At 34.5% G+C, this 23211-nt stretch overlaps 1 protein-coding gene across 1 annotated transcript in view; it reads right to left on the reverse strand.

Moving 5' to 3' along the window:
* The window catches only part of LOC115215644, a 46568-nt gene that overhangs the window by 22531 nt on the left and 826 nt on the right, over positions 1-23211 (reverse strand). Inside the window, exon 1 of the mRNA XM_029784894.2 lies at positions 23100-23211. This exon is cut by the window's right edge and continues 826 nt beyond it. Coding sequence (XP_029640754.1) covers positions 23100-23211 — 112 coding nt within the window. The remainder of the gene's footprint in view (positions 1-23099) is intronic.

The following is a 23211-nucleotide window of genomic DNA, read 5'->3' on the forward strand; positions in this document are numbered from 1 at the left end:
TGTGCCAAGTTCTTTAGCTACTTTCTCAATTATGTATCGCATGAGGTGGAAGTTGCCATGGATGCATCTTTATGGGGTGCCTCCCCTACCAGATTCCTGACAAGAAGTGATAACCTCATAGCTAGCACATGGGCCAAAATTTTGAACTCAGCATTCAGTAGAGACAGTTGGTGTCTACCCCGTTCTGTAGTATCATATAATACCCTGTTATAAATCCACATTAGAAAAGTGGCATACAGTGCCGCAATATAAAAGCGCCAACGAGTGGTTCAAAGCTTATGTTGGTCATTAACAATCTTTTATGATACAAAAAATTTGTTAATTATGGAAGACCTATTATCTGGCACATTACAGTTGCAAAAACAACAGGAGTTGCACCAACAACTAACAACAGTAGCAACAGGAGTGCAGCAGCAACAGCAGAAAGTGTCGAACAACAATACTCAAGAGTCGAACAATAGCACCCAAGAGCCGAACAGCAGTTGTGGGAATTAATATGAATGTCGTGAAACACTGCAAGTTCGTTTTCACCAGACAGCATAGCGAATGCCATAAGTGAATTTAGTTATAACCCAGAGGTGGATATAACTTTTTCGGCATACTTCTGAAGATATGAAGAAATCTTCAAAGAAGAATGCAAGTGTTGGACAAGCAATGAAAAAGTGAGACTACTGTTACAGAAACTAGGTCCTTCAGAACATGAAAAATACTGCAATTTTATTTTGCCTAAAACAAGTGAAATTTGTTTCAAGGAAACAACTGAATTGCTATCCAAAATGTTCAGTGATAAGAGTTCCCTGTTTAACTCTCTCTGGGAGTGTTTAAACCTAGTAAAAGAAGATGATGCAGATTTTATCAGTTATGCAAGAATTGTAAATGAAATTTAACCTGAAAGAATTATCTCAAGACATGTTTAAATGCCTCATCTTTGTGCAAGGTTTGATGGCAAAGATGCAGAAATACATGCACAGATTCTTACAAAACTAGAACAGGAGGACCAGAATTTAACCCTGCAGGCAGTAGCAGAGGAATGTCAAAGAATTATTAACCAGCAACAGGATGTAAAGAAAACTGAAGGAAAATATTTCTCTCAAATGCAGACATATCGACTAGGAATCATCATCAACATCATCATCATCATTTAATTTCCGCTTTCCATGCTAGCATGGGTTGGAAAGAAAAAAGAATGTTATGACCAAATCTCTACTATGGATGTGGAGGTCAGCATTTTAAGAAAGACTATCTATTTCAAACTCGGTAATGTTTTAGTTGTCAAAAAATAGGACATAAAAGCTTGCACTACATAGTGAAGGAAAAAAGGTTGGAAAAAAAAATTCTTCTGAAAAGGGTTGCTCAATAGAAAGTCATGACAACACCCAAAAAAGAAAGTATGTGTATGTAAGCATAAACAACGTGAACATGAAACTACAACTAGACACAGATAGTGACATTACAATTACTGATACTGACACGTGGAAGAAAAATGGGAAACCTACATTAAAGAGAACATTGAAAAGTGCACAAGGCATCACAGGTGAAAGATTATACTTCTTAGGCGAAATGGTAAGTGATATTACATTTCGTGGTAAAACCTGTAAATCAGATGCATTAAAGAAAAAATTTTTAAATGCTTTTCCTGAAGTGCTGTCAGATAAATTAAGATTGTGTACTAAGACTGAGGTATGTTAGGGAAAATTCAATACCAGTGTTCAAATCAAAAAGAACAGAACCTTTTGCTGTGATAAAACATGTCAATGAAGAATTACACAGATTAGAGAAAATTGGAGTCATTCAAAAAGTGGAATATGCAAAACGGGCAGCTTCAACAGTGTGTATTAAAAAGAAGAATAACAAAATGAAGGTGTGTGCTGATTTATCTACTAGCTTGAATGAATGTCTGAAAACATGCCACCATTCACTCCCTACTCCAAAGTTAAGGGGGGGGGGTATTTTCGAAACTGGATCTATCCAATGCGTACCCACAAATTAGAGTAGACCACAAATGCTCAAAATACCTAACAGTGAATATGCATAAAGGACTACATAAATATAACAGATTACCATTTGGTCTGAAGGTCGCACTTGCATATTTTCAACAGGCTATGCATGCAATATAAGTGGACTGTAAATTCACAATTCCATAACTGGATGATATATTAATTAAAAGTGAATCTTGTGATCAGCATGTTGAGCATGTAAAGTGTGTTTTTGAAAAAATAAGAAATTAGTTTCACACCGAGTGAGGAAAAATGTGAATTTTTCTTAACTAGAATTAAGTATTTAGGACAAATTATCAACAGGAATAGATGATGACCGGATCCGTCAAGGACAGACACAATTAAAATATGCCTTCTCCGACTAATATAATTACCTTACAAGCTTTTCTAGGTCTAGCAAATTATTATAAAAATTATATACCAAATATGCATGAATTGAAAGTTCCACTAAATAATTTTCAAGAGGTGTTTGATGATATCAAAAAAAATATTAATATCAGATTTGTCGTTGGCTCATTTTGATCCGGCAGCAGAGATTGTTGTAGCTTCTGACACTGCTGAATATAGCATAGGAGCAGTAATGGTGTAAAAACAGTAATATGAAGGCAGTGGTTCATGCCTCACATTTTCTGATAGTGGTAGAGAAAAACTGTAGTTAATTAGAGAAAGAAGGTCTAGCAATCATTTTTGCAATGAAGAAATTTCAGATTTTTGCATGAAAGTTTATGGCTACTAACTGATTGCCGACCGTTATCAAGTGTTGAAGAAAGGATTGCCGACCGTTATCAAGAGTTGAAGAAAGGAATTCCTACCCATAAAGCAAATAGGTTACAACACTGGGGTACAATATTACAACTTTAAGATGGAGTATAATACCATCCAAAAGGTTAGGCCATGTGGATTGCCTAACAAGGCTAATTCCAAAAAATATGGAATTATTCGAAGATACCATGATGGCTGTGTTGCGAGCGGAAAATGAAATAAAAAACATTTTGTGTAACATCATTCGGGAACTGCCACTAACTATTCAAGATATAAAATTAAAATTGGAGAATGACAAATTCATTGCAAAGATGAAAGAAATGAAGGTAAAAGAAAACAAAAATATACTTAACACAATTGTGAATATTTCCCTCTGTGTGATAAAGTGTTGATGTACGCACGAAGTGTTGTAGTGCCAGCCACACTACAAAAGTGTGTATTAAGTGAATTTCATATGGGATACCTAGGGATTTCAAGAATGAAATCAGTAATGAAGAGTTATATGTATTGGCCTATTACCGACTGTGATATTGAACAATTGGTTGTGCTCTCACAGCAAAGTCACCACTGGTCAAATTCCAATCATGACCTAAGACAGACAGTCCGTCATCCAGGCTACATATAGATTTTGCTGGAATGGATAACAGCGCATATTATCTGATCATAGTAGACAGCTATACCAAGTGGAAGGAGATATGTAAATGCAGTCAACCAACCTCAAAGGTAGCAATAAGCTTCCATCACAAACTTTTTGCATGATACAGTGTACCGGACACCATAGTATCAGATAACAGAATGCAGTTTTCAGGATGCAAATTTAAAAATTTCCATGAGAGGTATATAATCAATCACATCTCTACTCCACCATACCATCCTAGATCAAATGGGTGAGCAGAAAGTTTCATAGACACATTTAAGCAATCACAAAAAAAAAAATCAAGAAATGAATTAGACAATGATGCAGCACTAACACAATTCTTAAGGGTTTACAGAGTAACACCTTACCCAAATACCTGCAGAGCTAATGTTTGCCCAGAAGATAAAATCAATTTTTGATAAACCTACAAAAAAAAGGTTACAGGGAAAACCCAAGACATACAACAAAGTATTTTAATGTGGAAGATAAAATTCATTTCAAAATTTATAAGAATGGAAGACAAGGTTGGGAGGACGGTATAGTGACAAAAAGAATAGGCAGTATGATGCACATAATAAAAGGTCAAATAGGAGAGCACAAATGACATTTGAACCAGATATACTGAAAAAAAGAAGAAATATCTGATGGAAGTTTGTTATGATTTGTTCAATGTTCCAATACCAAAAGAGGTTAAACGTAGATGGATCAGCAATAGAAAACATAAACAAACAGAACAACTAGAAATAGTCCCTAAGCGAAAAAAAAGTATTAAAACTTTTGAGAAAATTAAAATCTCAAAAAAGGGAGATGATAATGGAAAAAAAAAGAATAAAATTAAATAAACAATTTGCACTTCCTACAGAAGTCAAATCTCAAAAGGGGAGATGTTATGGGGAGAATCATGACACCCCTTGAGAGAATGGACTAGCTGAACTTGTGTAAAGAGCAGCGTGTTTGACTGAGAGTGACAAATGAGAAATTGCAGAAAGTCAAAAGGTGTCATTAGTGGAGTCGCAGGAAATTTTTGGGAAGTTCTTATAGTTTGTTGAGAGTTGTTTTGGATTGGTTACATTTGTTGGCAAGGTATTTGGGAATACATCGAGTGGAGACAGCTGGTGTCTACTCCATTCCGTTGTATTATATATCACACTGTTATTAGTGCACAACACTAAGGTGATATATTCAGAATCCACATTATAAAGGTCACCTACTATCAACTAATTCTAGCTTTCCAACCTGGCATTGGATGGAGTCTATTTTCTGTACATTTTAGTGTTTATTGTACTTGTGCATCTTTCACACACAAAAACTATTTTCCCTGTTAACCTTCCCCTGATATTGCTGCACCTCTTGTGTGTCCATAGCTTACATTAGATACATCTTATGGAGTTTCTACTTATGCCTTTTCTACAGGTCGAGCAGGGCCATCTACCTGAAGGGATTTGTGATATGTCCGCTTTCCTACTTACTAAGACTTTAGTTTTTGCTAGATCAACTTTAAGGGCCTTTGATTCTAGACCTTGCTTCCACACCTGAAATTTCTTCTCTAGTTCTGGAAGTAATTCGGCTATCAGAAGGTCATCAACATAGAGGAGCTCTCAGGGGCATCCTGTCTTAAATTCTCAGGGGGGCTGAGAACTGATCTTTGGTGAACCCCTACTTGTACCCTGAATTCATCACTATACTCATTGCCAACCCTTACCTTACTGACAGCATCCTTGTACATGGCTTGTACAACTCTCACCAACCACTTGTCTATCCCTAGTTAAAGGAGCAGGGGACCCTGTTAAAGGCTTTCTCCATGTCAACAAAAGCCAAGTACAGAGGTTTATTTTTGGCAAGGTACTTCTACAGCTGTCTTACAAGAAATATAGCATCAGAGGTGCTCCTCTCTTGCACAAAACCAAACTGTATCTCAACTAGTCTAATTCTCCTCCTAATTAGTTCAGTTATGACTCTCTCCGTAACTTTCATCGTCTGATCCAACAATTTGATACCTCTGTAATTATTTCTGCCTAAGGTGTCACCATTTCCTTTGTAGCAGTTGATTATGATGCTACAACACCAGTCATAGGGTATGACTCCCTCATGTACAACCTGATTATACAAGTAACTAGATCATAACCCACACTTCCAGGTAACCAGACTCCCCTTTTCCTATGAGTTCTCTACATTTAGCAACCTTCCATAGTGAATCATCATCCATGCAAACACCTCTTCTCTCCAACATCACAATTTCCCCTGGCACACTCTCTTGCAAAACAAAGCACTACAAGCAGCTGGCCCTCACACTGCAAAACATTAGTAAACTTCTTCCTTTCTGCTTCACCCCTGACTAAGTATACCTGCTTCCTTTCTAGCTGCCTGATATAGGTCTTGCAACTGCCACCCTTCCAGTCCTTCCAAGCCTGTTTCTTTGCTCTGATAGCCCTGTCAACTACACTGTACCACCACCATGTCACCTTAGGCCTGGTTGGGACTTTGCAACAGCCACAAATTTGGTCTGTGGCTCTCAGCAAATTGTCCCCCACCCAGTAGGAACAGACTTCAAGACCTGAAATCTGGGAGAGGGTTAGTTGATTACATTGACCCAAGTGCTTGACTTGTACTTTATTATAATGACCTCAGAAAGAGAAAGGCAAAGTCAACTAGCTGAGGGAGAAAACAGTTGACTTTATCAACCTCAACAGCTGACTGGTATCTTTTTTTATCAACCCCACAGAAGGATTAAAGGTTAAAGTCAACCTCTAATGAGAACAAATAAACACAAGACATTCTGTTCCCTGCAACAACAACAATCATAATAATAATAAAGTCTCCTTCTTCACTACTCCCAACACTACCTTGAAGATACACTTTTTAAAAATTTCTTTCGTCACTCTTAACTACTTAATTCCTATCATAGTAGAAATTTCTGAGTCTGTAAAACTCACCTGTCTCAAAAGCCCACCATCACTCCCACCTCACCCTCTGCTACAAGAAAAAAAAAATTAAGGCTCACTGGTTTAGTTTCAGGCAGTTTCTCATTTATTTAATACTTGGTAACAGTCACCTTATCAATGATAAAACATAAGCAACAAGTAGGAAGAGGGCAACAGAACAGTCTGTCAAGTTCCTTTACCCAGTAAGAAACAGAGAAAGGAATATTTTTCAACACACCAGCGACCTAGTTTTTCTGGTTTGTCCCAAATAACTAGCTCTGTCTGTCACTGTCTATTTATTTTTATACCACACACACACACACCTACAAGCTTTTTCACTTCAGTTCAATTATTATACAGACTAGTATTGTCATTTTTATTATTTTCTGGTCGGTTTTAGTCACTAAATTCTAAAACACACTAACACAAATAAAATCAACAATGGTGAGAATTGAGGGTGATAAGTTCACTTTTAATATTCAGCAGTCTTGAAAATCAACCCAGAAAAATAATTTTGGTCAGCTGCTATAAATTACAAAATAACAAAAGCTAACAGTGACAGTGTAATAGCTAACTGTTTCCTTGAAGCAGCAGTTGGCTGTTGACTAGTCATACAACATACTGCTGCTGCTAATAATAATAATACTGATGATTACAATGTATAAAATATAACCTAAACTCAACAACTACATGACCAAATTATTAGAAAGGGAATTTGCAAGTCAACCACAAAAATAAAATAAAGCCCTAAAGATGGAGCATCTACATGTCACTCAATCTGCTAGAAACAGCAGCAAAATCTTCAAGACACATCTTACTCTCTTCAAAAAAGGGATGACAACAATAAATGGAATGTCTGCTGAATGAGGAGCTGACCTGCAGTTTAAACAACAAATCTAACCCTTCCCCATGCACACACACCACCATCGCTATAAATATGTCAGCAAGTGCCTTCAGTCCCCTATTAAATCATTCTAGAGTCTAAATAACAAATTTACAGGTGAAACAGGATGAAAGATATTGATTGGTAAAAAGTTCAACCACAGCTGACCTTTAACTCTTGACTAATTTCTCTGAAATATCAATGAAAGAATGAATAGAGGATAATGACATTGTTCAATGCCTTAGTTTTCAAACCATGGTAGTGGTGGTGATGGACTTTGGCTTGTCAGTAATAAAACATTTCTGAAAACACAGGCCAGACATGTTTAGGGACAAAGCAGTCAGTGGAACAAACCTTAATACATGACTGATACTTATTTTATAATTGAAAAAAGGAAATACTAAATAGAATGAGAGGATTTGAACTAAGAACATTAAGAATCTGGTGGAGTGCAGTCCACTGCACCACTAAAAAGGATAAATTTATTTCACCGCCTCCTTGTTCTTTCCTTTGGGCATGAGTTTGGATGCCATTCTTGTCACCAACTGTTTTAGATCATAGACTTAGGAATGCATAAAAGCAATGAGGACTCCGCAAGTAGCAAAGATTGATTTTCTTTAATGCCAAGTGGCAAATGAATGGGACAAGTGGTAAAAACTGTCCCACATTTGTCAAAAAAGAGGGGGAGTGAGAATATAGATGTAAAAGGAAAACGAAAAAAAAATAGGCATTGGAGGGCGATGCATACCCTGTGTGAACACAAAGATAAAATAAAATTTAATTTAATGAATATATTCTCAGGCAAATTCATATTTCAACAAAATTACATGAAAAGTTATTTCCCCTGCTTATTGTTTATGCATAAGTAACAAAGAAAAAAAGAAAATTTTGATTCACCTGTCCACCAGTTTTGAAGTTTCAAACCAAAATTTAATGAGTTCAAGCCACTTACCCAATGAGTATTTCTGCCAAATTTGGTGAAAATTTGTTCAACCGTTTTCCAGGAATTTTGCAAACACACAGACAAACAGACCAAGATAAGCGATTACAACACTCTGCTTTTGCTTATGCACACAGGATAATAATAATTTGTCATGAAACACTCAGCATAAAAGCAATCAATTTTGTTGACTTGAGAGTTTAACAAATAAACACAAAAGATTGGAACCGAAATTTAATCTGAAATGTGATTTGCTGAAAATTCACCTTGAGCTCAAAGCACTCACATCCAGTAATTAATTGGCTACACTCCACTCATTCTTACAAACACAAAAAACGTGAATAAAGTTCTTCCATTCACAGCGTAACCCTTTAGCATTCAAATTACTCTACCAAATGTAAAGCTTATATATTCATACTGTTTTGAATTAATCATGTTTTGTCTCAGCTTTGAGATTTCAATGTGATGATGATGTTATTGCCTATTTTTACAATGATATTGTAGGATAGATATTAAAGGCTAGATCTGGCCAGTTTGAACACATATGGCTGGAAATAGCCAGTTTAAATGCTAAAGGGTAAAAAAGGGAAAATCTTTACATCTGACAAGAACAACAGAAAGTACAACTGAAATACTAAGCAATTCAACATTCCTCAAGGACTTTGTTCATGTCTGCTCACAAAATCTTTGGACCCTTTTATTTAATTTAATTTACTAACATTATCAATTCAATTTTTTTTACAGGACAACTGCCAATTTGAGGAAATCAATAGAGATTGAGGTGGCAAATGGTTGGCCTAACTGCAGAAATGGCCAGCCCAGTTGCTCAAGTGGCCAGTTTCACTGCTGGGCAAGTGGTCAACTGGATGGCCTGAGTACTAAGTAAGCAATTGGTTGACTTCTAAGAATTATAAAAAAAAAACAATTTGTGTCATAATCTAGGTGAGCTCTAGAAAGTTGGCATCAAGGTAAATGTGGAAGCTTCAGCTAGAATTCCCAATGTAGCAGTCACAATGAGACACAATTCACTTACCAAAAAAAGTAAATAGACAAAACAATAAAATGAAAGAAATAATTCAATCTATTTGGAATGGCAATTATTAATGTAAAATTTCAGTTGGACATCAAAGTAGGGCAAAAAATGTGTGTACATGCATAAATAAATAGTTTATGTAAAAGGTACTATGAAGATTCAATTGCATAAAGAATGGGAAGATATATAGCTTGCGCTTTTCTCCTTTTCTCGAGGGCATATTTAAACAAAAACTTCACCACTCCTTCACTATTATTTTGTTATAATTCTTCTAACATTTTATCATTAGTATCAGTTGTTTAAATTTTAACAATGTCACAAAGCCTATTATATACTTGTAAATGTGAAATCTTGTGATATCTTTAGTCTTGTTGGTTGCATGATAGCTTTCTTGTTTTTTTTTTTTCTGTAGTTTCAGCTCAGAGCTGCAGCCGTGTTGATGCACTGCATGATAGTTGGGGAAAAAATATATATCTTTCTTCTCTTACTGCTTTCTTTTTCTTTTCATCTTTTTTTTTATTTTTTACACAGAACAAACAATTTAAGAAATAAGCCAATAATTTTAGCTTCTTTGGGGTTAAACTGCAATATCTATCTATCTATATGTATGTGTGTGTATATATATATATATATATATATCTGTATCTATGTGTTAATGGAAAATTTTGTCATGGAAGGTAAGGGAGGGAACTCCAAACTTTAAATTGATTCAAAATTAGATGGTGACATGCAGTTGCAAGTAAGCTTTGTACTGGTAAATATGGTGATAACAGTTTCAGCCTGAGACCTAAACAAAATCTAACATGTACTTACAAGATCTTAAAACAATTGACATGATATAGTTTTTATGTAAAACTAATTCAGACAATGTAAAGTAATGACTTAAGAAATTGAGTTCATTACAAACCTGCCTGAGACCATACCCTGGTCCTAAGATATAAATTCCATGATTTTAAACAAACTAAATGAAAACATCAATCAAAATTTCATGTTAATTTACATTTCAAATACTAGCCAAATAATGACAAAAAAGTTATTTTACTAAATTCTTTATTATTTTCGAAATTAAATGACAGTATTTCAGCAGAAAGGGTTAAGCATGTCGGCTATCTGGCATAACTGTATATTCTTCATGCAGAGGGCAACCCTGGAAAAATTTTCCAGCGCTACAATTGCAGTTATGTATGTGAATTATTATCAGGTAAATAAATAGCTGAAGGCATTCCTAAGATTCAGTCTTTGGCGACGTAACTACAACAATATCGGTACTTCTACGAAAATTCTCATTCTTACAAGGACACAGATTTAAAAAAAGTTGTACTGCAACTTTCTGAGAGTATATGTATGTGCGTATATCACACATAGATACACAAACATTTGAATTAACAAAGAAGCCTATACGCGATAGTTTGATCTGCTAGAAATAACAGCTAAGTCAACCCAACCGGACGATTCTTCTTCATTATTATGGTTGTAAACCAAAGCTAAATAAATACAATTTTAAAAAAATAATAAAACACAGAAACCAGAAAAACGGAATAGAATGATGAACGTGATTAAATTTTCTGAAGAAATATACCAATATGTCACATATGCAGAATTAAATCGTATGTCTTTTTAACTGTATAAAATAGGTACAGAAATTAAACAAAATAAATATATTTCAACTTTCTTTAATACTAGTCCCTCCTCCACAGATCGTTCTTGTATAGGCGGAGGAAGGGACAAAACATTTTGCCCGGAACTCTCAACAACAGCACCTAAAGTATTGCAATTATACAGAAACTTTTTAGTCTTGTCATTTCCCGAAGTTCCGTTTTCTATATTTAGTTTCCCTGAGTTCCGTCTAATTTAGTTTGGCAATGAAATTAGATCCTGGTGACACTATTCCACAGTTTCACCACATTATTTCAATAAATAATCTAATTCCATTTTTCTGAGAAATGTTTACTGTCTTTTTTTGTACTAATTTTTTTTTAAAAAACAGGAGGGGTGTAGACATTCTAGGAATTTTTTCCGGACATGTAGAATCTCATTCTGTAGGCGTTTTGTTAAGGCAATGGGAGCATCAACTGACGGGCATTTGGCTGCTATTACTAGCAAATCCAGCGACATGGACGCTCAAGTCAGCCCTGAACGAGCAGATTTTATAATGAAAGCAGTCCAGCCGCGAGAATCCTTTTCCTAAGTGCAGGAACCCAGGACCCCACTAACCAACGTATCCTCCTGTGGGAATGTGTCTTCAGAGATTTGGCTTCTATTTCTAGTATAACAAACGACCACGTACATGTTGCCTTATTGGCACATTTGAGGCTCCTGAGGCTTTGTTGGTCAATAGATCCTCATCTTGGCTGTTATTTCTAACATGTGAATAGCCTGCTTGAATGCCTGAGGGTTTGTTTTTTTTTCTTGTTGAAAAATTTGAAATTTTACAAATTTTTTTCAGAATCGTAATCTTCGTATTTTTCTACGTATTTCGCAAAAAATAAATAAATAAATAAATAACCCGGAAAAAAATGAAAAGTGAAGGGGGTGGTTGTGGGAATTGAAGTTTTGAAAATGCGATTTTTGAATTTTTTTTTTTTTTTAAGAATCGGATCCTCCATAACTAAAAACGTGAGATTCCGTAAAAAAAAAAACAATATATATATATATACATATCCATTTTACCCGAAGTTATGACGGAAAAATCGGATCTTGTGAATTTTCCGAAAGTCCCCTCCCCGCCCCGGGTTATAAGTGCGCATTTTTTTCGTATTCGTTTTCCACACACTTGTTAACACCCCCACCCCCAGGCTGGTCATTTTTTTCTTTTTGTTCCCGGGTGAATGTCTTTATATTGACCGCTTTGTTTTAGTGGGTGGGCACAGAGCGAAAGTTTAAAAAAAGTGAAATTTATGTACACGCATATGTGTGTGTATACGAGATTATATATCAACATGGTCTGTGTGCTCGCTCGGTGTGCTAGAAATAACAGTGAAACCACGCTATACTGTTTTGTTTTGTTTTTTAACGGATACATTTTAATAATAGAAGTACTAGATTCACTGTTTGTGATAGACGGAAATAGATGGGGTGGTCACGACGGGGCTACTAAAATAATGATGGTTAGAGATAGAGATAAGAAAAAGTCCTTGCTGAAATAAAGTAAAGATAGAAGAGAAAGACAGTTTGCAGGAGCGAAGGGAAGGAGATCAACAAGTATAAGAGACTATAAGTATGAGATATATGAATTATGTGTAGCTATGTGCGAGTGCGCGGACAAATGTACTTAAAGTTTTTCATGTTGTGGCATATGTGAAGAAGGGATGAATTAAATGAGAGAGAGAGGGGGAGTGAGAGAGAGAGAGGGAGTGAGAGAGAGAGAGAGGGAGAGACATGGGAGTTGCTGGTTATTAGTTTCAGTTTCACTAAAACAACCAGTCAGCCAGAAAAGCAGGCAGACGGTAGACAGGGGAAATAAGAGAAGTGAAAGCGAAACACAACAGGACAACTGACAAAAAGAGACAAAATTTAGTTTTATAAAGTGGTAGGACTGGTACGAGCAATAAACATTCCAGAGAGACGACGTTGATATATAGGAGGGTGAGTGGTGTTGACTTTGTAAAATGAATGTAAATACATTCGTCTGTCTCATTCTCAGCAAACACTACAAGGGAACTAGTGGCAAACTGGTTGCAGTCGGAGTTGGCAAACAAAACTCTAAATCAAAGTTTATAAAATGTCACAAGTATTGCCGTGAAAACATTCTAACATTTCGAATATCTGAAACGTTAAGGGTTCGTTTTATTTCCCTAACTGGTACTAAAACAACATCGACACAAACGGAGACCCCCCCAAAACACGATCCCGTTTAATAATTTCCTTAGTTACTCTCATCCAACAACACCCACACATCTCAAGGAGAAAATCCCCTACAAATATTCCCAAAGAAACTTTACATTCATTAAAGCATCACAAAGACTGGAATTTTTCTTACTTGAGTCCCAAATTAGCTTAGTTCTGGAGATACGACCTACATTCCCATCTGTTGTATCCATCACCAGTAGTCCTCCCTGTCTCTAACTTCTGGCCTATCATTTATAACAAAATCTCTGGTCTTTTTATACAGCCACAGAATGACCTTTCATCTTTGAAAAACCCCACACACTAAATTATATATTATGCTCTACCCACAGTGACAACTAGGAAATATGTGCTCGCTCCACCTGCTAAAATTACAAACCAAATCTAACGCAGTTAGATGATGTAGTCGTTCATACATCTACTATGCCTGAAAATAAGACGAGATAGTCACGGCTGTAACGCCCATGGTTTACCCAAACCCGCCTGATGTCACACAGTTAACACAATGGTCCAGATTGGGAGGGTTTCTAAAGATTAGAAGCATGCACGGCCTTCACTTTGTCGAACGAGGGAGGAGAAATGGTGGAATAGTTTTAAAAATAACGAAGTCATAAGAAACTAGTTTTGGTGGAGAAAAGTTTAAAATGAAGCGTGAGAAGGAAAAGGAGAATAAAACAAAATGGCCAGGAGATAAAAGAATTTTAAAGATAAAATCTAATTATAAAGAAACTAGAAAAGTTAGTTTGGGACGGGAGATAAGAGAAAAGAAAAAGAACAAGAGAAAGGATAGAGGGGAAGAGAGGATAAGTAAAAGAGAAAGTAAAGAGAGGAAAGAGAAAGTACAGAAAAAACGAGTGGGGGGAAAAGGAAAGAGAAAGTAGAGAGAAAGAAAAGTTGTGGAAAAGTTCATGTGGGGAATGGGAGAAGGACATAAAATAAATAGAAAGTTTTACACAGAAATGCAAATAATTGTATCGGAATTTCAACACAATATTTTCATATAATTTGATAAAGAAAGTCATTCATTATACGAGAAACATGAGAAAAACCAAATTTATTTGGATATATCATCTCAGGAGAGAAACTAATGGCGTAATGAAAAAATACCCTTCTTCGTCCGGGTTCATTAATGGAGCTTATTAAAAGAGAAAAATATCCACATACAACTGGTTTTGTCTCTTTATTCGCCAAGGTGGTAGTGGCTTTCATCACATTCCACTTGGGTTAGCAGAGTAGAAGCAAAAAAAGAAAGAGGAAGAATAACAACAAAATAGAAATACTATCGTCCTTACAAGTTCAAAAGTGGGGGAGGGTATAGAGAAAGAAATATTAACGAGATATGAAACATAAAGAGGAGGATTCATAAATATACAGTGCGAGTGCGTATGTGTATGTAAAAACACACACATTATAAGATATAGAGTAAACAGATGAGACGTGGGGGAAGGGAAAGTTGAACAGTTGAAGGTGGCAATATGTGTAACTTGGCCCAAATCTAGTTTTTGTTGCTTGTTTTTATGTTTCTTTCATTAGAGTAAACAACTCAATGAACAATTTACGTTTTATGACTGACAGGCCACAACACCAACCACACTTATAAATGAAACACACACACGTTTGTGTGTGCGTGTAATAGACAGAGGAAACTGGTAGTGATGATCTACGTCAGCAGAATTTTTCAACTTTTCGTGGGGAAAATTTATAAATTTGGAATGATTCCCGACGTAGTTTGTTATTTTTTTTTAAAGTTTGTGAAGTTTACTAAATTGATAAAACGAAGCATTTTAATAAGGCTGTGGTGGTGGTGTTAGTATTTTTGAGAAAGATCACAACGTGCTAACAGAGAAACTCGGAGTAACTAGAACGACTCAACAACTTCCAGCAAATATTTTATATATATATATATTTATATTTATAAATATTTGATATCAGAGAATCCTTTTACCTTCTTGTTTCAGTCTTTAGACTACGATCAAGCTGGGTTTAGTCGAAAAAAATCGATCCCAGTACTTTTTATTTAAGCCAGGAACTTATTTTATCGGACTCGTTTGGTGAAACGTTAAGTTAAAGGGACACAAACAAAATCACCAAGCAGTTATGAGAAACAAGCACAAATATTATATAAATATGACGGCTTTCTTTCAGCTTCCGTTCTACCAAACCCATTCACAAGGCTTTAGTTCGGTCGGGGACTATGGTAGAAGACACTTGCCCAAGGTGCCACGCAATAGGACTGAGCCCGAACCGTGTGATTGAGAAACAAACTTCTTAGCATACAGCTATACCCGAGCCTATAGCGACATGTATCTCCACTTCAATAACTATGGAGTGAAGGATATTTGAGAAGAATGAGCAAAAAAAATCAACCCTGTGATCTGTGGCAAATTGAAAATTATCGAGTCAAATATGTATTGAGGGGGGGGGGGGTTTACAAAAATATATAAACTACAACTTTTGTAGTTTTATAGAGGGAGGGATGTGTTGTGATAGTCATACCGTTCGAAAAGATATAAACGGTATACTTTAATACGTAAGTCTTATTAAAGGAGGTCGTAAAGCAATTAATTAGATCTACATGTTTATTATCGTCCTGGTAGCTAGCATCAACAGGAAGAAAAAAGGACAGCAACAGCCAAGGAGGAGAGTAACAAGTGAACTTGTCATTCAGGGCTCCTCGCCTTCTATCATTTTCCCTTTAAAACACGAGCAACAAGGCGACTTCTTCGTGGTCGCTCGACATGCTAGAAATAGTAGCTAATAGTCTTCAAATCACATTTTACTGCCTTGAATAAGCAAATAACACATCAGATAGTGAAATCAACATACTCTGAAGATGAGATGGTCATGTATCAAAGGAGGTCTACTCGATCAAGACTGACCTGGGGGCTGAACAACTTTGATGAACGAACATCGAAAATAACGAACTAAACATTTCAAGGACATTATCATCATCATAACGACCGTAATAAAGACGATCTCTTTAAAAACATTAAAATATTTTCTAAACGCCTTCGCCTCTCTAAGTAAAAATATTGATCGAAACTAATTGTATCCCTTCCACTAATTAATCAAAATTCTCTTTGAAATATCTGATACACTTTGATAGTTCCATTTCCCTCGATGTGATACACTGCCAAACTAATTCACTCCTCAATCGTATGTTTTCCTTCGCAGTCCCATGCCTCATGTGACACTGTTTCATACATCTGAATGTAATTTTAAAATATTTTTTCACCTTTAATTTCAACTTTTCTCCCTGCACCCGTAACCTTTCTCATGAAAGTATTTAACTTCGAAGGCCAGCTACTCCAATTTTCATTTATTGTTCAGCTGTACAGTCCTACCTAAGATCTTATTCTAAGAACATCAACCTTCTAACACTCGTCTCAAGAAGTTCGATATAATTTTCTAAAATTTATTACCCTTAAAACAGAACAAATATATTTAATTGCAGGGTGTTTCCTGAATGCGAAAAATTCTTTGACAGAGATCTTACGTAGAACTTCCACAACAGGTCAAATAATGAAAACAGGATGGGGAAATAAAAAAAGAAAAAAACTGGTAGGAAATATAGCAGAATAGTTAGTAATAAAAATTTTTTAATATTAGCACAAGTCCACAAATTTATGGAAGGACACTGAATAAACCTGAATGTATTAAATATGAATAGAAAAATGTTGTGTTCAACAGCAAATAAGGGAGAGTAATTTCACTTTTAGGGAGGGTACTAAAAACGAGAATAATATCCCAAACAATAAAAACTATGTCCATAAGTTTTATTCACTCAAAAACACCTCCATATATATACGACATACCAACACAAGTGTGCTCCCCAGCGACTTTGTTTCCTTATACATTATAGAGAAATAGATATTTTCAATGAACTCTACTACAAACAAGTTTCAGATGGTGTAGATTCCGTTTACATCGGAATTTCTTTTTTTTTTTGAGAATATGCTTTATATATGGGTGGAAAGTGTAGTTTCGGAAAATTCACACGAATTGGATTTGTTTCCTCATAAATTTCAGAAAAATGGTTATTTTTTTAATGAAATTTTCTACAAATAAATACCTCTCAGTGTGTGTAGATTACCATTATATCGGAATTGAAAAAAGAAAAGGTAGGCTCGCACACAGAGATACTAACACACATCACATATAATACACAAAATGAAACTTGAAGTTTCTGAGAAAAAAATTGTGATGTGTGTCAGTATATATATTCGCGTGCTCACCATTTTTCTTTTCACATTAAATTCCCATATCATAGTTTTACACACTTTGAGAACTTCCCTCACAACCTCGGAATAAAGTTTTTCACAACGAATACAGATATAATTATGAAATTGACAAGGAAACACTCATGTAGGAATGCCATATATATATATATATATATAATATATATATAATATAATAATATTAGGGAGTAAATCCAAACTTACAGGGAAAAATTAGATTTAGGATTAAATCTAATTTTACAGTATAAATATATATATTAAATTATCTCTAATTTAATATATATATATATATAATATATATATTAAATATCTCTAATTTAATATATATATATATATAATATATATATATAAAATTAACCAGAGAGCCATATATAGTTGTATAGTGTGCCCTAACACCATCTTACCGCTATTCATATTATACAAATATATTGAAACTAAATGTTTGCTTGCAGTTGTTTTACTTTCTGTTTCACCAACTATTTGCCATACAATCATGGTCGATCACAATGAAGTTGTTAGCTAAACTTTCTGAAGCAAAGATAATGGAGGTGGGGACAAACGTACATTCATTCACACACTAAACACACACACACATATATAATCACAAGCTCTACACACTGTCAACTAGTATATATTATTAATATTCTATCGAAATACTTTTCGTGATTCACATTAAGAACTTTTTTACATGCCAACTTGCTAGATAACTTTATTTCTTGCAAGACACGTTAAGACTACTTTCACAAAGTGTACAGACACATGAACACACACATACCTGTATACACACACACACACCCAAAACTATAGCCTTGTGTCTCCCCAATGTAGTATATTCTCTTCTATAAGGAACGTTTTCGAGGAAGTACATTACAATTATGTCGATACATCTCCAAACCTTCCGATATATATATATATATATATATATATATATATATATATATATAGTACAGAATGTGAGTTTCCTAAAATAAAAGATTAAATTATCGAATGCTGAAAAATGTATTGGGAGCAGATATAACTTCCGATTTTCATATGAGTAAACTTATGACATATATTTAAATGTATGTGTGTGTGCGTGTCTGTGTGCGTGTACCGCTCAGAGGAGATTCGTTTAAATAAATTTCTAGAATACAAATTTTTAACAAACTATATAGGTATTGTATAATACATATATGCATATATATATATATATATATATATGTACATATATTTATGAGTATATACATATATATACATACGCATATGTCTATACATATATATCTATATACATACACATGTATATGCATATATATATACATATATATATGTGTGTGTGTGTGTGTGTATGTATATACACACACACATAGATATACGAGCTTTTTCCAGTTTCTATCTACGAAATCCACTCACAAGGCTATACAAGGTACCAAGCAGTGAGACTGAACCCGGAACCATGTGGGTGGTAAGCAAGCTACTTACCACACAGCTACTCCTATGTATGTATGTGTGTGTGTGTGTGTGGTGTGTGTGTGTGTGTGTATATATATATATATATATATATATATTATATATATATATATATATATATGTAAGTATATATATATATTTATGCGTATATATGTAAGTATATACATATATGTGCATATATATACATATATATGTTTATATATACATATATATGCTTATATATACATATATATGCTTATATATATACTTATAGAGAGAATTATATGCATATATATGTGCTTATATATACATACATATGCATATATATATGCTTATATATACATACATATGCTTATATATATACATACATATGCATATATATGCTTATATATACATACATATGCATATATATGCTTATATATACATACATATGCATATATATATGCTTATATATATATACATACATATGCATATATATATGCTTATATGTATATATATATTATGTGTTTGTGTATATATACATACTGGGTTCAAATTCCGCCAAGGTCGACTTTGCCTTTCATCCTTTCGGGGTCGATAAATTAAGTACCAGTTACGCACTGGGGTCGATGTAATCGACTTAATCCGTTTGTCTGTCCTCGTTTGTCCCCTCTGTGTTTAGCCCCTTGTGGGTAGTAAAGAAATATATATATATATATATATATACATACATATGCATATATATTATATATATATACATACATATGTATATATATATATGTATATATACATACATACATATGTATATATATATATATATATATATATATTTACATACATACATATGTATATATATATATATATAATGTGTGTGTATATATACATATATATGTATAAATACATATTGTTATATTCGGAATGGTCATATTGCCAGTTTAGCCAATAAAAAATCTTGCACAACAAATATTTAAATGTATAAATACATATATATATATATATATTATATATATATATATATATGTATATATATATGTATATATATATATATAATGTATATATATATATATATGTATATATATATATTGTATATATATATGTTATATATATATATATATATATATATATATATATATATATATATATGCATATGTATGTATATATATATTCATATATATGTATTTATATGCATATATATTAATATACATATATATTTATATACATATATATTTATATACATACATATGCATAAATGTGCATATATATATGTATATATATGCACAACCTTCAAACATTAGGTCTCACCAAGGCAATGACTAGTGACGTTTGGAAATATGCTGTGCTTGAGAAGAACCAGCAAGCCAGGTGAGACCCGTGGCCTATGCCAGTGGTTTAACCAGCCCACTTATGCGCACCTCTCCTTCATTAGACACTGAACTCTGCTTGCGAAGACCTGTTGAGGCAAGTGAAATCGAAATCAAATTCGATGACAGCACTGCCTGACTGGCATCCGTGCTAGTGGAACGTTAGGAGCACCATCCGAGCGTGATCGTTGCCAAGGCCGCTGACTGGCTCCCATGTCGGTGGCACATAAAAAGCACCATATGCGCAAGATCGCTACCAGCATCGCCTTACTGGCACTTGTGCTGGTGGCAAGGGCAAAACAACATTCAAGCGAGGTCGTTGCCAGTGCCACTGGACTGGCTCCTGTGCAGGTGACACGTAAAAACACCATTTGAGCGTGGCCCATGCTAGTACCACCTGACTGGCCCTCGTGCTGGTGGTACGTAAAAGCACCCACATTACTCTCAACACTCTCGGAGTGGTTGCCGTTAGGAAGGGCATCCAGCTGTACAAACTCTGCCAGATCAGATTGGAGCCTGGTGCAGCCATCGGACTCGCCAGTACTCAGTCACGCTGTCTGACCCATGCCGGCATGGCAAGCAGACGTTAAACGGCAATGATGATATACATATATATATATATATATATATACACATAGATATGGAGATATATATATATATATATATATATATATATATATATATATTTACATTTGTGTGTATATATATATATATATGGAAAAAAGGTAGAAGATGCTAAAAAAATTTCAGTACCGGTTTCAGTCATTGAGATTTTTTTCAATGGTAAGTATGAAAAACAATTAAATTTTGTAGAATTTTCATTTAATTTCTACAAAATATAATTGCTTTCAATACTTACACTTGAAAAAGTCTCAATGACCGAAACCGGTACTGAAATGTTTTTTATAAACTTATTTTAGCATTTTCTACCTTGACTTTGTTTCCATACATATATATCAACTCATGTGTTTCTTTTCAACCTTCTACATACATATATATATATATATATATATAAATCCTTAAAAATGTTTCAGCCCAAAAGCTGCGGCCATGCTGGGGTATCACCGTTGAATGTGCTACACTAGTATATGAAACCACCTCTGATACGTGGCACTTGGTCAACAAGGGAGTTGAACGCCGCTGCCTGCATCTGTGTTTCCTGCCGAGAGGTAGGTTCATCTGGAACCCCTGACAAGAGGAGATTCAGTTTAGTTTTAAAGAAACCCACATCCACACCATGCAGGTCTCTAAGGCATTTAGGAAGGATATTGAAGAGCTGTGGCCTCCTGAAACCCAAGCTGTTGCAGTATCTGGTCCTGTATTTTGATGATGTTGAAATCTTTGGCACCATGCAGTGGCGCCCCGTTCTGCTGTTGGGATGACTTTCAATGCCAAAATTCGGAACAAGGCCCCTCAGGATTTTCCAGATGTATATCTCTGTATATCTCTCTTGCTTCACTCCAGGGAGAAGAGTTTTAATACTTTCAGTATGTTGCATTGAGAAGATCTTCTTAGTGTAGCTTTGTTGGATTGCTTCAAGTTCTGCTGTTAACCTTCTATTGTGTGGTGACCATAGTTGGGAGCAGTAGTCCAAGCGGCTGAGGACGAATAACTTCCAAAGGACCATTAGTGTCTCCTTCTCACTTGTTCTGATTGTTTGGAGGATCCATCAAGCTAGCCGTCTGTATTTAATTACCAAATTGGCAATATGCACTTGGAAAGATGTATCATTGCTCATGTCAATGCCCAGGCCATGCACTGATTTTGACTCGGGAATTGCAATTCTTCCCGGGCCAGTGTATCCGGTCTGCATGTCATTCAGCTTTGTGTGCCGGTAGCACAGGGCTTGAAACTTTCCTGCATTAAACTGCATGTTGTCCTCAGCCCACCTGTATATTATATCCAACTCCCATTGCAGATGTGCAATATTTCCAGGGTTTTGTATTGTCTGAGAGACTTTTGTGTCATCTGCATAACTAGCAAGGGTGGCCATCTTAGCACCTGAGCGCAAGTCTGAAAGGGCCACTATGGACAGCTGTGGCCCCATATATGTATATATATATATACATATATATGCATATATAGAAATATATATATACATATATATGTATATATATACACATATGTATATATATACATATATATGTATATATACATATTTATGTATACATACATATATGTATATACATACATATCTATCTATATATATACATATACACATATATATACATAAATATATACATATATATATACACATACATATATATATACATATATACACATATAGATATATATATATACATATAAACATATATATATACACTTATATATATACACAAATATAGACATATATATACACATAGACATATATATACATATATATACACACACACACACATATATACATACATACATACACACACACATATATATACATACACACACATATATATATATATATACATATATATATACATATATATATATATATATATACATACACACACATATATATATTTATTATATATCTATACATATATTGTCTCTCTCTCTCTCTCTCTCTCTCTATATATATATATATATATATATATATATATATATACATACATACACACACATTGCATTTTGTTGTGCCTTGGAAGCGCCATTAGACCAGTGATAACACACGCACAGGTTCAATTCCCCTTCTTTATTATTAGTCAATTGGTTAACTATCGAACGAACTCACTAATCGATTATTTATTTAAACGCGTTGATTAAGCAATCAATCACTTGTTTGTCCGTCAAGGTTCTTTCGTTGCTATTCGCAATCTTTTCAGTAGAAGAAAAAGAGAGAAATTAAAGCAGTAAATTCAGATTTGAAATAGGTGGCAGTACGCACTTTCACTATTAAACACTTTAACACTGGCTGGCCTTTAATGGTCAAAAATAAAACTATAATTATAGAGAAATAGATATTTCAAAACCGTTTTGAAGCGGAAGAAAGGTTTATATTTCAGACAGAGATATTACTAAAGTTGTTTTAAGTTAATGAATGTAAATAAAAAAATAAAGTTTGTGGTGATGTTTTGTCTTACCTGTATGAGAGTGATTGCAATATGTTTCCTGTTGTTTTTCAGACTGTTCACCTGATAAAACATTTGTTTCATAACTTTCCCTAACTTTTTCAGGGTCGGACTCCCCAGAAGA

The sequence above is a fragment of the Octopus sinensis genome, linkage group LG9 (genome assembly GCF_006345805.1).
Source record: "Octopus sinensis linkage group LG9, ASM634580v1, whole genome shotgun sequence".
NCBI lineage: Eukaryota > Metazoa > Mollusca > Cephalopoda > Octopoda > Octopodidae > Octopus > Octopus sinensis.